We start from the raw sequence: 16,187 nt of genomic DNA, 5'->3' as shown, positions 1-16,187 counted from the left end.
TATAGTCTGGTCAAAATTCTGTCATTAAATTGCGGCCAAGTCAATTGGTCTCTTTGAGCCTCAAGGTCCTCAACTTTGAAATGGGAGGGCTGGACCGACAAGGGTCTTTTAGAATGTTGTCTAGGATTATCAGATTAACAGAGTACCTTTTCTTCTAGAACTCTCTTGAGTGTTAAGACTTTCAATTTTGGATGGAAAGAACAAAAATTCTAACACAACTGATTTAAGAACATCAACATTTATTTAACATGATAAAAAAGAAATGAGATATGAACATTTGCATTTAAACAATAGTAAGTAGCCTTTAATACATTACATGTGCTCATTGTATAATATATACACAATGAACATAATTACATTTGTACACAAACTAAGTACTGGATTTGAAAACCTGCTTATTGCTGTACACATGTATTCCAATGAAATATAAGCCCAGTACTTCAAAATACCTACACTTTTTTTTTTTTTTTTTTAAGAAAAGATAAGCGGTAACATTTGTGTTTAAGCTGACAGGAGTGTGGCAGTAACTGCTGACATTGCAATCGGACTAAGAAAGAATTAGAGCAGAAAACAGGACATACTTCACTTAGCAATAAAATGGCACATTTTAAATATATATATATATATATATATAAAATTTTTACAAATCAAGTGTGAAACAAAAGCACTGCAGTAGCCAAAATGGGAAGAAAAGAAAAAAAAAAGAAAAAGAAAACAAGCTTCATTGGAAATAATAACTAACTTAAGAAAATGAAAAGCAAAAAAAAAAATATATATATAAATTCACCTAGACTTCAGAAACATCAAAATCTGGAAATCAGCAACTAAGTAAGCTCTGGCAATAGACTGCACATTAAAAAGCACCTTTACTTATGTGCTCTGAAATCATAGCAGCAAGCTGGTGTCAGAATAATAACCTTGAGATTACGGAGTGTACATATGGGCCATTAAAGCTGTTTTGGAATAAACATTTTCCAGAAGTGATAAAATGATGCTCTGTGACCAAAAGCATCAGAACTATGAATTTCATAGATTTAAAATATACTGTACAATATCTTCTTACACTGCTGAAGGTCCATGTCTTTAGCTTTGAATGGTTTCAACAGAAGTCAGTATAGCTGAAAAATAAGAGAGAGGAAATTACTTTGACACCTGCAATGTTAATTAATTACCATTTCCCAAAGTAACTAAGGGTGACATTCTATAACAACAGAACTGACAAGCATGGCCATGAAAATCCTAAAACACAATACAACCAAAGGATATTTTTCTTCATTTCCATAGCTTAATTCACAAAGCAAAGAAACATAATACAATTTTTTTTTTTTTTTTTTTTTTTTTGAGACAGGGTCTCACTCTGTTGCCTAGGCTGGGGTGCAGTGGTGTGATCCTGGCTCTCTGCAACCTCTGCCTCCTTCCTGGGTTCAAGTGATTCTCCTGCCTCAGTCTCCCAACTAGCTGGAATTACAGGCATGTATCACCATGCCTGGCTAATTTTTGTATTTTTAGTAGAGATGGGGTTTCACCATGTTGGCCAGGCTGGTCTCGAACTCCTGGCCTCAAGTGATCTGCCTGCCTTGGCCTCCCAAAGTGCTAGGATTAAAGGCATGAGCCACTATACCCGGCCCCACAAGGAAACATAATGTAATGCAATTCTTCTTCTTCCTTCTCCTCCTCCTCCTCATTTATTATTATTATTATTATTATTATTATTATTATTATTATTATTATTATTATTTTGGAGACGGAGTCTCACTCTGTTGCCCAGGGTGGAGTGCAGTGGCGCAATCTCAGCTCACTGCAACCTCTGCCTCCCGGGTTCCAGCAATTCTCTTGCCTCAGCCTCCTGAGTAGCTGGGACTACAGGCGCACGTCGCCACACCCAGCTAATTTTTTGGGTTTTAGTAGAGATGGGGTTTCACTGTGTTGCCCAGGCTAGTCTCAAACTCTTGAACTCAGGTAATCCGCCCACCTCAGCCTCCCAAAGTGCTAGGATTACAGGTGTGAGCCACTGCGCCTGGCTTTCTTATTATTTTTGAGATGGAGTCTCACTCTGTCGCCAGGCTGGAGTGCAGTGGCGCCATCTTGGCTCACTGCAACTTCCACCTCTCGGGTTCAAGTGATTTTCCTGCCTCAGTCTCTAGAGTAGCTGAGACTACAGGTGCACGCCACCACACCCAGCTAATTTTTATATTTTTAGTAGAGATGGAATTTCACCATGTTGGCCACAATGGGCTCGATTTCCTGACCTTGTGTTCCGCCCGCCTCGGCCTCCCAAAGTGTTGGGATTACAGATGTGAGCCACTGTGCCTGGCCAACATAATGCAATTATAAATAGCAATACAGAATAAAAAATGTACCGCCGGCAACGGCAACCCCCTTTGGGTCTCCTCCCATTTTATTGGAGCTCTGTTTTCACTCTATTAAATCTTGCAACTGCAAAAAAAAAAAAAAAAAAAAAAAAAAAAAAAAAAAAAAAATCCAAACTTATAGCTGAATCCAAAAGATCAACAAAATGAGCAAACATCTGCATAACTCCACTAAAATATGTAATAATATATTGAGCTGCCTACATAGTAGTGTCATTTGTAAAGGTTTCCTAAATCCTGCCAAAACCGCCAGTTCAGAAAGATGGCATATGCATAATAGGAAGATATAAAATAATAAATACAAGTTTTCATGCCCTTTAGTTGTTTGTGGTGGCTGCATACCATGAGACTAGAAAATATCTGACAATAATTATCCCTCATTACAGTATGCCACTGCTCTTGGAATAAGAGGAAAACAAAATAAAATCCTGTAACAATTGAAGGAACCTGGAAATATACTTGAGTTTTAACTCAGAATATTCTTTATTATTGGAAAGATATGTGTATAGTCATAACCTGTTTATTGAATCAAAATATTATGTGAATGGCTCTTAATGAATCAAATGAGTCCAATGTTTATTTTTCCTATGTTTTGTGTTATTATGTCACCAGTAGCAACCGTCACTTTTTTTTTTTTCCTTTTTTGAGACAGAGTTTTGTTCTTGTTGCCCAGGCTGGAGTGCGATGGCATGACCTCGGCTCACTGCAACCTCTGCCTCCGGGTTCAAGCGATTCTCCTGCCTCAGCCTCCCAAGTAGCTGGGATTACAGGCATGTGCCACCACGCCCAGCTAATTTTGTATTTTTAGTAGAGACTGGGTTTCTCCATGCTGGTCACGCTGGTCTTGAACTCTTGACCTCAGGTGATCTGCCTGCCTCAGCCTCCCAAAGTGTGGGATTACAGGTGTGAGCCACCGTGCCCAGATTTTTTTTTTTTTTGAGACAAAGTCTTGTTCTGTCACCCAGACTGGAGTGCAGTGGTGTGATCTTGGCTCATTGCAACCTCTGCCTCCCAGGTTCAAGCGATTCTCCTGTCTCAGCCTCCCAGGTAGCTGGGATTACAGGTGCCCAACACCATGCCCAGCTAATTTTAATTTTTGTATTTTTAAGTAGAGATGGGGTTTTACCATTTTGGCCAGGCTGGTCTTGAACTCCTGACCTCAAGTGATCCACCAGCCTTCGCCTCCCAAAGTGCTGGCATTACCACGCCTGGCCTCAACAGTCACTTCTAAACGTATTAAATGAAAAGTTTAAACACAGCCAGGTGTGGTGGCTCAATCTTGTCATCTCAGTGCTTTGGGAAACCGAGGCCGGCAGCGCGCTCGAGCTCAGGAGTTTGAGACCAGCCTGGGCAACATGGCGAAACCCCTACTCTACAAAAAATACAAAAAATCAGCCAGGCTTGGTCGCACATGCCTGCAGTCCCAGCTACTTGGGAGGCTGTCATGGGAGGCTCACTTAAGCCCAGGAGGACAAGGCTCCGAGATCTCACCATTGCATTCCAGCCTGGGCAACAGGGTGAGACCTGCTCTAAAGAAAGGAAAAAACAAAACAAAACAAAACCAAAAAGGCTTAAACACAAGTGACAGAGGCAAAACACAGGTAATACTGTAACAATTAGGTTATTTGTAACTCTCCAGCAAGCGCTTGAATCCTGCACAGACACCAACCGACAACAGACAACAGCCTCTTTGAGGTTCCAGGTAGACATAGTCTCAAATAGGAGTTACAAATATGGAAAGACAACAAAAAACTTTGGGCTTAAAAAAAGGGCACAGATTATAGTTGCTACAAAAAGGTGTGAAAGGAAGTAGATTCGAGAAAACAGGATGGGAGGAAATATTTGCAAACTATAAATCCAACAAAGGACTAATATCCAGAATCTGGAAGGAACTCAAAACAAATCAGCAAGGAAAAAAACCAAATAATCCCATCAAAAAGTGGGCAAATGACACGAATAGGCATTTCTCAAAAGAAGATACACAACGAGATGCCTCCTTATTCCTGCAAGAATGCCATAATTGGCCAGATGCAGTGGGTCATGTCAGCACTTTGGGAGGCTGAGGTGGCTGGATCACGAGGTGAAGAGATGGAGACCATCCTGGCCAACATGGTGAAACCCCATCTCTACTAAAAATACAAAAATTAGCTGGATGTGGTGGCGGGCGCCTGTAGTCCCAGTTACTCGGGAGGCTGAGGCAGGAGAATTGCTTGAACCCGGGAGGCGGAGATTGAAGTGAGCCAAGATTGTGCCACTGCACTCCGGCCTGGTGACAGAGCGAGACTCCATCTCAAAAAAAAAAAAAAAAAGAATGGCCACAATTTAAAAGTCAAAAAACAACAGACGTTGGTATGGATGTGGTGAGAAGGAAACACTTTTACATTGCCAGTAGAGATGTAAACTAGCACAACCACTATGGAAAACAGTGTGGAGATTCCTTAAAGAACAAAAAGTAGATCTACGATTTGATCTAGCAATCCCACTAACCCAAAAGAAAACGAGTTATTACACGAAAAAGATACATGCATGTTTATAGCAGCACAATTTGCAACTCCAAGGGTATGCAACCAACCTAAGTGTCCATCAACCAAGGAGTGGATAAAGAAAATGTGGTTTATATACACCATGGAATACTACTCAGTAATAAAAAGGAATACAATAATGTATTTTGCAGCAACTTGGATGGAGCTGGAGGCCATTATTCGAAGTAAAGTAACTCAGGAAAGGAAAACCAAATATCATATGTTTTCACTTGTAAGTTGGAGCTATGCTATGGGTATGCGAAGGCATACAGTGTGGTATAATGGACTCTGGAGACTCACAAGGGAGAGGGTGGAAGGTCACAGAAGGATAAAAAAATACATATTGGCTACAACATACACTACTCGAGTAATGGGTGCACTAAAATCTCAGACTTCACCACTGTACAATTCTTTCATGTAACCCAAAACCACTTATACCCAAAGCTAGTGAAATTTAAAACATACTTGAAAAGAAAGAAAAAAGGCTGGGTGTGGTGGCTCACACCTGTAATCTCAGCACTTTGGGAGGCTAAGGCAGACAGATCACTTGAGCTCAGGAGTTTGAGACCAGCCTGGGCAATATGGTGAAAACTCCATCTCTACAAAAAAATTAGGCTGGCATGGTGGCACACAACTGTAGTCCCAGCTACTCAGGGGGCTGAGGTGGGAGGACTGCTTGAGCCTGGGAGGTCAGCCTGCAGTGAGCCACTGAGCCATGATCTTGCGCCACTGCACTCCAGCCCGGGTGACAGAGTAAGACCCTGTCTCAAAAAAAAGAGAAATAAAAGAAATATTTTCGCCGGGCGCGGTGGCTCAAGCCTGTAATCCCAGCACTTTGGGAGGCCGAGATGGGCGGATCACGAGGTCAGGAGATCGAGACCATCCTGGCTAACACGGTGAAACCCCGTCTCTACTAAAAACTACAAAAAACTAGCCGGGCGACGTGGCGGCGCCTGTAGTCCCAGCTACCCGGGAGGCTGAGACAGGAGAATGGCGTGAACCCGGGAGGTGGAGCTTGCAGTGAGCTGAGATCCGGCCACAGCACTCCAGCCTGGGTGACAGAGCGAGACCCCGTCTCAAAAAAAAAAAAAAAAAAAAAAAAAAGAAATATTTTCAGAATGTAAAAATCAAAGAGGCTAGGCGCAGTGGCAGGTTAGCTTGAGTTCAGGAGCTTGAGACCAGCATAGGCAACTTAGTAAGACCGTCTCTACAAGAAAATCAAAATATTAGCCAGGTGTGGTGGCGTGGACTTGTGATCCCAGCTACTTGTAAGGCTGAGGCAGAAGGACTGCTTGAGCCCAGGACGTCAAGGCTGCAGTGAGCTGTGATTATGCCACTATACTCCAGCATGGGTGACATCTCTGAAAAAAGAAATAACATAAAAAAAAAACAAAGAAAATAAAAAAATAGGCCGGGCGCGGTGGCTCAAGCCTGTAATCCCAGCACTTTGGGAGGCCGAGACGGGCGGATCACGAGGTCAGGAGATCGAGACCATCCTGGCTAACACGGTGAAACCCCGTCTCTACTAAAAAATACAAAAAACCAGCCGGGCGAGGTGGCGGGCGCCTGTAGTCCCAGCTACTCGGGAGGCTGAGGCAGGAGAATGGCGTAAACCTGGGAGGCGGAGCTTGCAGTGAGCTGAGATCCGGCCACTGCACTCCAGCCTGGGCGACAGAGCGAGACTCCGTCTTAAAAAAAAATAAATAAATAAAAATAAAAATAAAAGATGTTAGTACTAATGCTTATAATGTCTCTATATGTTTTTGCTGCTTATAATTGTTCAGCAGAAATTGGTGGTAATCCTAAAGCACCAAACTTTACTAGATATGGTAGATGCTGTGAGAAAGAAAATGCAGAAAGAGGCATAACATTCTTACTCTATACCAGAGCTTTTATAAAAAGTTAAAAAACATTTAGAGTACTCTATAAGTACTAAATTATACGTTAAAATTAGCAACTGTCTAGAAAGTTTAAAAGTAAGAATTTAGGAAATTATTCTCAATTATAAATCTGTGCTCTAAGGAACACTGTTCAAGAAAGGATTCCTTCTTCTCCCTGATACCATCCACGGTTTTAGTAACTACCTCCGTGACTTAATAGAATGCAATTACTTAGAAATAATATCAGATAGACATTAAAGATTTTAATATTCTATCAAGTTGGCTGTATCATAAACATTTCATTGTCATTGACAATAATTAGCAAATTCCCAGTGGGCAGACACGTTACACTAACTGTAAAAAGCATTACACAGTCAACGCGTAATGACTTAAACAGAATTCTCAGGTCAGGCTATGGAAAGGAACATTAAGTAGAAGCACAGCTGCACAACACTGCAAGTCTTGGCACAGGCCATACCCTCCAAATTTTGTTGTTTTTCTGGATGATGAAATAAGAGACAAAGAAAATGCTGTCACACAGCAAATCATCGGAAGAGCCAATGTTAGCAATCTGTTACTGACCCTGGTTCCAAGATACGGCCTACTTGTTCTGCCAACTATCCCTATGCACAGTCCAGAACTAATCCCAGTTTTGATTCACTAAACCAACAGATGAGTCATAAAATACAAGTGAAAAACTTTAAAGCACAAATGCAAAGGGAAATGACGTACTTCTTCTGGGACTACACACACATGAAATGTGATCCTTCTGTGAGCTGCGGCTGAGTGGACGGAACTGGCGATGCCGAGGACTCAGGAGATGGGGACAGACTTTTCACTAAAACACACAAAGAAAATGGGAGAAGATAAAAATCTTTAAGACACATTTGGAGAAGTAAATCCTGATGCTGTAGTCCCACAAAAATGAGAACATGTTTTGAGAAGTAACAGATGCATTTGGTTCTACTGTGATTCTTTCTTTTTAAATAAGTAAAAACAAATTTTTATTAATCGAGATGTGGTCTATGTTGTCCAGGCTGGTCTCGAACTCCTGGCATCATGCGATCCTCCCATCTCGGTCTCCCAAAGTGTTGGGATTATGTGCCCAGCCTGTTATTTTCTTCTTTTTTTTGTTTTTTGTTTTTTTTAAATATACAGAGTCTTGCATTGTCGCCCAGGCTGGAGTGCAGTGGCACGATCTCGGCTCACTGCAAGCTCTGCCTCTTGGGTTCAGTCCATTCTGCTGCCTCAGCCTCCCAAGTAGCTGGGACTACAGGTGCCTGCCACCACGCCCGGCTAATTTCTTGTATTTTTAGTAGAGATGGGGTTTCATCGTGTTAACCAGGATGATCTCGATCTCCTGACCTTGTGATCTGCCCGCCTCGGCCTCCCAAAGTGCTGGCATTACAGGCATGAGCCACCGCGCCCGGCCGCCCAGCCTGTTATTTTCTAATCTGCAGTCTAATTATTCAGTATAAAATGTTTCCTGAAGACTATTTTTTTTTTTCTTTTGGCTGGGTGTGGTGGCTCATGTCTGTAATCCCACCACTTTGGGAGGCTGAGGCTGGCGGACCATTTGAGGTCAGGAGTTCGAGACCAGCCTGGCCAACATGCCGAAACCCCGACTCTAGTAAAAATACAAAAATTAGGGCCGGGCGCGGTGGCTCAAGCCTGTAATCCCAGCACTTTGGGAGGCCAAGGCGGGCGGATCACGAGGTCAGGAGATCGAGACCATCCTGGCTAACACGGTGAAACCCCGTCTCTACTAAAAAATACAAAAAAAACTAGCCGGGCAAGGTGGCTGGCGCCTGTAGTCCCAGCTACTCCAGAGGCTGAGGCAGGAGAATGGCGTAAACCCGGGAGGCGGAGCTTGCAGTGAGCCGAGATCCGGCCACTGCACTCCAGCCTGGGCGACAGAGTGAGACTCCGTCTCAAAAAAATAAAAAAATAAAAAAAAAAGAAATACAAAAAACTAGCCGGGCGAGGTGGCGGGCGCCTGTAGTCCCAGCTACTCGGGAGGCTGAGGCAGGAGAATGGCGTAAACCCGGGAGGCGGAGCTTGCAGTGAGCCGAGATCCGGCCACTGCACTCCAGCCTGGGCGACAGAGCGAGACTCCGCCTCAAAACAAAACAAAAAAAATACAAAAAAATACAAAAATTAGTCAGACATGGTAGCTCGTGCCTGTATTCCTAGCTACTCAGGAGGTCGGGGCAGGAGAAGTGCTTGCTTGAACCCAGGAGCCGGAGGCTGCAATGAGCTGAGATCTCACCTCTGTACTTTAGCCTGGGCAAGACAGCAAGACTTTGTCTCAAACAACAACAACAACAACAACTTTTTTTTTTTTTTTTTGCTTTGAGGTTAATTTTCTGTTGCAACTTTTCTAGTTTTATGCAGCTATATACTACAGATGATTTAAATGCTGTGGTTTTAATACTATCATACCACTTTGATCCAGACCTGCTGCATAATAACCAAAACTGGCCAGTGACAATTTTTTTTTTAACAGTGAGACCTCCTGTGCACACTACCTTATTTATTTATTTAGAGACAGAGTTTTGCTCTTGTCACCCAGGGTGGAGCGCAGGGGCGTGATCTTGGCTCACTGCAACCTCCGCTCCTGCGTTCAAGCAATTCTCTGCCTCAGTCTCCTGAGGAGCTGGTATTGGAGGTGCCTGCCCGGCTAATTTTTTGTATTTTTAGTAGAGATGGGGTTTCACCATCTTGGCCAGGCTGGTCTTGAACGCCTGACCTTGTGATCCACCTGCCTCGGCCTCCCAAAGTGCTGGATTATAGGCGTGAGCCACCGCGCCCAGCTGAAAGATTTTATTAGAAAAAGTTTACTCTATATGTTAAAATTGAAAGGAAAAAGCAAAACCAAAACCAATGTGTTGATCCCTCTGCCAGGGTGGACTCTGGCAGGGACCATACCCCTCCTGAAGGTACACTTGGGGAGGCAAATGCTGACTTATCTATAGTCAAGGTACTTAAGTGATTCCCTTCTTAGAATCTCCCCATGGAAAATAAATTTAGAAGTTCAGAGGAAGCACCAGGTAGAAAATTATGAAATGTATACTATCTACCTGCCATTGTTTGATTTCCTCTAGAAACCTCAGGAGTTGATTCGTAAGAAATAACAGTTTCTTCCTGTTCGTCAACATTGTTCTTTGTATTTTCTTCAGGATGGTCTTCTGGTTTATGATTTGTGATCTGTGTTTCATCTTGAGGGCTGATGAAAATAGATTGGTATTTAAAAATTTGTCACTATAGAATACAATTAATTTTTCTTCTTTTTTTGTTATAAAAGATGCCACCACCTATGTTTAACAACTAACATTTTCTTACAATTAATCTTTTTTCTTTTGAAAGTTTTAAACAAAAGAATTAGAGCAAATAATAAACCTGTATATTCATTTCAATAATTACTCAGTTTGCCAATCTTGCTTCATCTAAGCCCTAAAACCCTCGCTCCCTAAACCATTTAAAGCAGATTCTAGGTATGATATTTAATCTGTAATTACTTCAGTACATATTTTTAATATGTTAATGTCATCAAATATCCAGTCAGTGCTTAAATTTTCCTGGTGCCTCATAATGTCATTTTAGAATGAGAATCAGGATCCAAACAAAGTCCATATATTACCTGACAAATTCCTTAAAGTCTACTTTAATCCAGAACACACTGCCCCAGATCCCTTTTACTCTCTGCCATTTACATGTAAAAGAACCTGGTCTATCTGTCCTATATAGTTTATCACATTCTGGATTCTGATGATTGTATCCCTCAAGATTCTCTATAAAGTTATATTATTACTATCAATTTTTTTTTTTTTTTTTTTTTTGAGACAGAGTCTTGCTCTGTCGCCCAGGCTGGAGAGCAGTGGCATGATGTAGGCTCACTGCAACCTCCGTCTCCCAGGTTCCCGCCATTCTCCTGCCTCAGCCTCCAGAGTAGCAGGGACTACAGGCACCTGCCACCACATCCGGCTAACTTTTTGTATTTTTAGTACAGACGGGGTTTCACTGTATTAGCCAGGATGGTCTCGAAAGTCCTGACTTCCTGATCCGCCCGCCTCAGCCTCCCAAAGTGCTGGGATTACAGGCGTGAGGCACCGCGCCTGGCCAAAGTTGTATGATTTTAAGGCTTATTCAAATTTAGGGTTTGGTGGGGCAAGTAACATTTCATTAGGTGGGTGTCATGAACTATCGCATTAACAGATTGTTTCTCCGTTTCTACAAAAACTAGCTGGGCACAGTGGCAGGCGCCTGTAAACCCAGCTACTTGGGAGGCTGAGGCAGGAGAATCGCTTGAATCAGTGGGGGCAGAGGTTGCAGTGAGCCAAGATTGCACTACTGCACTCCAGCATGTGGACCACAGAGTAAGACTCCATTCCCCCCCGCCCCCCCCAAAAAAAAGATCAGTGAGTTCAGGGGTTATTGGGTTGACCCATTCGTATAAAGCTCCTTGTCAGATTTTCAGCTGACAGCTTTGCCAGCCACTGAGGAATACTGTTCCAATCCAGTATTTCATTAGGGTTAGCAAAGCAATGACATTCTTTTTTTTTTTTTTTTTTTTTTTTTGAGGCAGATTCTAACTCTGTCGCCCAGGCTGGAGTACAGTGGCAGGATCTTGGCTCACTGTGACCTCCGCCTCCCTGGCTCAAGGAATTCTTGTGCCTCAGCCTCCCAAGCAGGTGGGATGACAGGCATGTGTCACTATGCCCAGATAACTTTTGTATTTTTAGTAGAGACAGTGTTTCACCATATTATTGGCCAGGCTAGTTTCAAACTCCTGACCTCAATTGATCTGCCTGCCTCGGCCTCCCAAAGTGCTGGGATTTCAGGCATGAGCCACTGTGACTGGCCACAAAGCAATGATATTGACTCTTGCTTGAAATTCTTCTAAAAATAAAAGTTTCCTCAAACTATTTGGTTACAGTTTGTGAAAAAAACATGATAAATACTTGATCCTTTCCCTTAATGTAGCAAGTTTTGGAATAAAAGTTGATTCTCTAGTATCCTCTAAAATGGTCAACAAATAATTTTTTTGTTGTTGTATCATTATGAACTCATCAATTTTTAATATACCGAGTGTGTTTTAATCTATGTTTCTTAATAGAAAAATTCAGCAGAGATATTTTTCTTATCAGACATTGCCAAATACTTTTCAAATTCAATCTTGCTATTCATTTAAGCAATAAAGGCATTCCTAATCACATTAAACCATAGCATTTCTGTTTTCTAGTGCTGGTAATATTTTTAACAGAGGGAAAGATTGAAGATATACTCTTAGGAAGGTCAGTTAAGGCTAGTATGGTGACTCATGTCTGTAATCGCAGCACTTTGGGAGGCTGAGGTGGGTGAATCACCTGAGGTCAGGAATTTGAGGCCAGCCTGGCCAACATGGTGAAACCCCGTCTCTACTAAAAAATACAAAAATTAGCTGGGCATGGTGGCATGTGCCTGTAATCCCAGCTACTTGGGAGGCTGAGGCAGGAGAATCGCTTGAACCCAGGAGGTGGAGGTTGCAGTGTGCCTAGATTGCACTACTGCACTCCAGCCCGGGTGACAGAGTGAGACTCTGTCTCCAAAAAAAAAAAAAAAAAAAAAAAGAAGGCTAGTTAAGAAATACAGCTAAAAGATGGCCAGGTGCGATGGCTCATGCCTGTAATCCCAGCACTCTGGGAGGCCGAGGCGGGTGGATCATGAGGTCAGGAGATTGAGACCATCCTGGCTAACATGGTGAAACCCCATCTCTACTAAAAATACAAAAAAAAAAATTAGCCGTGCGTGGTGGTGGGCGCCTGTAGTCCGAGCTACTTGGGAGGCTGAGGCAGAAGAATTGCCTGAACCTGGGAGGCGGAGGTTCCCCTCCGGGAACCGAGCGCAGTGAGCTGAGATTGCGCCACTGCACTCCGGCCAGGGCAACAGAGTGAGACTCTGTCTCAAAAAAAAAAAAAAGAAAAAAAAAAGAAAAAAAGAAATATAGCTAAAAGGAAAAAGAAAAATCACCGTAATTTCTGGAACTCTTATGAGACAGCTTAGAATTTTGACCACTGTCAATCATTACCTGGGAAGATTGATTTCAGGACCCGCTACAGGTAGCAAAATCTGCAGATGCTCAAGTCCTTGATATCAAATGGCACAGTACAGTTGGCCCTCCATATCCATGGGTTCTGAATCCATGGATATGGAGGGCCTACTGTATAGGCAGTGCTGAACTGCTTACTCTGCTACAGCTTATATGCCTTTTGACTTTTTTTTTTTTAAAGGTATTTATCTCTCTTTGAAAAATTTTTTTGAGACAGGGTCTTGCCCTGTTGCCCAGGCTAGAGTGCAGTGACGTGATTATGGCTCACTGCAGCCTTGCCCTCCCAGGTTCAAGCAATCCTCCCACCTCAGTTTCCTGAGTAGTTGGAACTACACGCAGGCACCTGGAGTAAAGCATCATTTATTGAATACTTCCTGCGTGCTAAGCACAGTGTTAAGTGCTATACGTGTATTTTCCTTTTTCTTTTTTTTTTTCCTTTTCTTTTGAGATGGAGTTTTACTCTGTCACCCAGGCTGGAATGTAGTGGTGTGATCTCAGCTCACTGCAATCTCTGCCTCCTGAGTTCAAGCATTTCTTCTGCCTCAGCCTCCCAAGTAGCTGGGACCACAGGCATGCACCACTATGTGTGGCTAATTTTTGTACTTTTAGTAGAGACAGGGTTTTACCATGTTGGCCAAGTTGGTCTCAAACTCCTGACTTCGAGTGATCTGCCCCCGTTGGCCTCCCAAAGTGCTGGGATTATAGGCATAAGCCACTGCTCCCTGCCACATGTGTTTTCATATTAATCTTTACAATATACCTGTCAGATACTGCTATGATGCCTTTTTTTTTTTTTTCGCGATAGAGTCTCACTCTGTTGCCCAGGCTGGAGTGTACTGGCATAATCACGGGTCACTGCAGCCTCGAGCTCCTAGGCTCAAGTGATCCTCTCACCTCAGCCTCCGAGTAGCCAGGACTACAGGCACATGCCACCATGCCTGGCTAATTTTTTTTTCAGAGATGAGGTCTCATTACATTGCCCAGGCTGGCCTTGAATTCCTGGGCTCAGGTGATCCTCCTGCCTTGGCCTTTCAAAGTGCTGGAGTTATAGATGTGCACCAGTGCAGCCAGCCCTACCGCCATCTTTACAAGTGAGGAATGTGCAGTTTAAGAGGTTATATAACTTGCTCAAGATTCTATAGCTCTTAGCTAGCTAAGCTGGGGCTGAAATCCAGTACTCTTGACTCTAAAGTTCACCATTTTTAAGCAGTTATACAAATTTGTGAATGATTCCTTTGCTCTTCTTAAATATTACCTGAATGTAACATCCTCAGGCATTTTTTCTTTGTTTCTTTCTTTATCCATCATTTCCACAGAATTTACTCCATTTGGCTCAGGTTCAAAAAGCATTTCATATGAAATGTTTTCAGTTTTTTTAAACTATAGAATAAAAAAGAAAAATTTTCGTTTCAAAGAATTCTTATCCCATTAGATTAGCAAATCTAAAATAATTCCAAAATACAGTTTATTAAACAATCATACTCTATCAAATATTTAGTGATAATAAATTTAGGTTCAAGTATATTAAGAATATTAACATTCTTTTTTTTTTTTTTTTTTTTTGAGATGGAGTCTCGCTCTGTCACCCAGGCTGGAGTGCAGTGGCCAGATCTCAGCTCACTGCAAGCTCCACCCCCCGGGTTTAAGCCATTCTCCTGCCTCAGCCTCCCAAGTAGCTGGGACTACAGGCGCCCGCCACCTCGCCCGGCTAGTTTTTTGTAGTTTTTAGTAGAGACGGGGTTTCACCGTGTTAGCCAGGATGGTCTCGATCTCCTGACCTCGTGATCCGCCTGTCTCGGCCTCCCAAAGTGCTGGGATTACAGGCTTGAGCCACCGCGCCCGGCCAGAATATTAACATTCTTTACTACTAGGATGCAAAAAGTTATTTGTCTAAAGAGATGATGCAGGCCGGGCACAGTGGCTCACACCTGTAATCCCAGCACTTTGGGAGGCCGAGATGGGCAGATCACGAGGTCAGGAGTTCGAGACCAGCCTGGTCAACATGGTGAAACCCCGTCTCTACTAAAGATACAAAAAATTAGCTGGGCGTGGTGGCACATGCCTGTAATCCTAACTACGTGGGAGGCTAAGGCAGGAGAATCGCTTGAACCTGGGAGGCGGAGGTTGCAGTGAGCCAAGATCACGCTGCTGCACTCCAGCCTGGGCGACAGGGTGAGATTCTGTCTCAAAAAAAAAGAGATGATACATATTGCAACAGACCTAGCTGTTGGGATATAAGATTCTTTAACAGGGATTAATGATAATTTAATCTAGCCCTGACTGATTATGTTTTACATTTTCAGTTAATGCAGTTTTTAAAAAAAAATTTTTCTTTTTTCTTTCTTTTTTTTTTGGAGACGGAATCTCACTCTGTCCTCCAGGCTACAGGGCAGCGGCGCGATCTTGGCTCACTGCAACCTCCGCCTCCCAGGTTCAAGCAATTCTCCTGCTTCAGCCTCCCGAGTAGGGATTACAGGTATGTGCCACCATGACTGGCTAACTTTTGTATTTTTTAGTAGAGACAGGGTTTCACTATGTTGGCCAGGCTGATTTTGAACTCCGGGCCTCAAGTGATCCACTCATCTCGGCCTCCAAAGTGCTGGGATTACACGCGTGAGCCACTGTGCCAGGCCGCAATTTTTTTTTTTTTTGAAACAGGATCTCACTCTGTGGCCCATTTCTACTCACTGCAACTTGAGCTCAGGTGATCCTCCCACCTGCTTCCCCAGTAGCAGTTGGGATTACAGATGCATGCCACCACACCTGGCTAATTTTTGTATTCTTAGTAGAGACAGGGTTTCACCATGTTGCCCAAGCTGGTCTCACACTCCTGAGCTCAAGTGATCTGCCTGCCTCAGCTTCTCAAAGTGCTGGGATTATACACACGAGCCACTGTGTCTGGCCAATTAATGCATGCTTTGATGTGGCTGAATACATCAATCAAACTAAAGAAAGCTTATTTTTTCATTTAGCTCTATGGCCTCTGTGACTGAAAGAAATATACTTTATTTTCAACCTTACCACTTGATTTAATCTTCACTAATCTATTCCTTTGGAATACCTTTCTTAAAATAATCTCCCTACCTCTTTGCTGAAGTCCACATTTTGGGGTTCAGTTTCTTTTAGTTGAATAATTTCTGCTGTGGGAGTTTCACGGTCTGGCTTTACATCATTTTCTCTAATGACAATGTCCAGTTCCTTAACGTTATCATCCTTCCTTCGAGTCTGCTCAAAAGACATAGAGCATTTTTATATTCATACTGTGCATGCATGTATATGTTATAAATAGTGCCTGTTAATTCTGAAAATAGAACAAAGCTGGATCTTC

At 42.8% G+C, this 16,187-nt stretch overlaps 1 protein-coding gene across 3 annotated transcripts in view; it reads right to left on the bottom strand.

The window, feature by feature from the left end:
• Window positions 1–222: 222 nt before the first annotated feature.
• PLEKHA5 (pleckstrin homology domain containing A5) overlaps window positions 223–16,187 on the bottom strand; it is a 254,613-nt gene continuing 238,648 nt past the window's right edge. For all 3 annotated transcript variants that reach the window (XM_030939462.1, XM_030939458.1, XM_030939459.1), the window contains 5 exons: window positions 15,944–16,084; window positions 14,115–14,239; window positions 9,852–9,997; window positions 7,504–7,609; window positions 223–1,118 (listed from right to left, as the gene is read on the bottom strand). In XM_030939462.1, the coding sequence (XP_030795322.1) occupies window positions 7,515–7,609; window positions 9,852–9,997; window positions 14,115–14,239; window positions 15,944–16,084 (507 nt within the window). In that variant the 3' untranslated portion in view covers window positions 223–1,118; window positions 7,504–7,514. The remainder of the gene's footprint in view (window positions 1,119–7,503; window positions 7,610–9,851; window positions 9,998–14,114; window positions 14,240–15,943; window positions 16,085–16,187) is intronic.

This window comes from Rhinopithecus roxellana, chromosome 10 (genome assembly GCF_007565055.1).
Source record: "Rhinopithecus roxellana isolate Shanxi Qingling chromosome 10, ASM756505v1, whole genome shotgun sequence".
Classification (NCBI taxonomy): Eukaryota; Metazoa; Chordata; class Mammalia; order Primates; family Cercopithecidae; genus Rhinopithecus; species Rhinopithecus roxellana.
The sequence above is the reverse complement of the archived record's forward strand: the minus strand, read 5'-3'. Positions and strand labels throughout refer to the sequence as shown.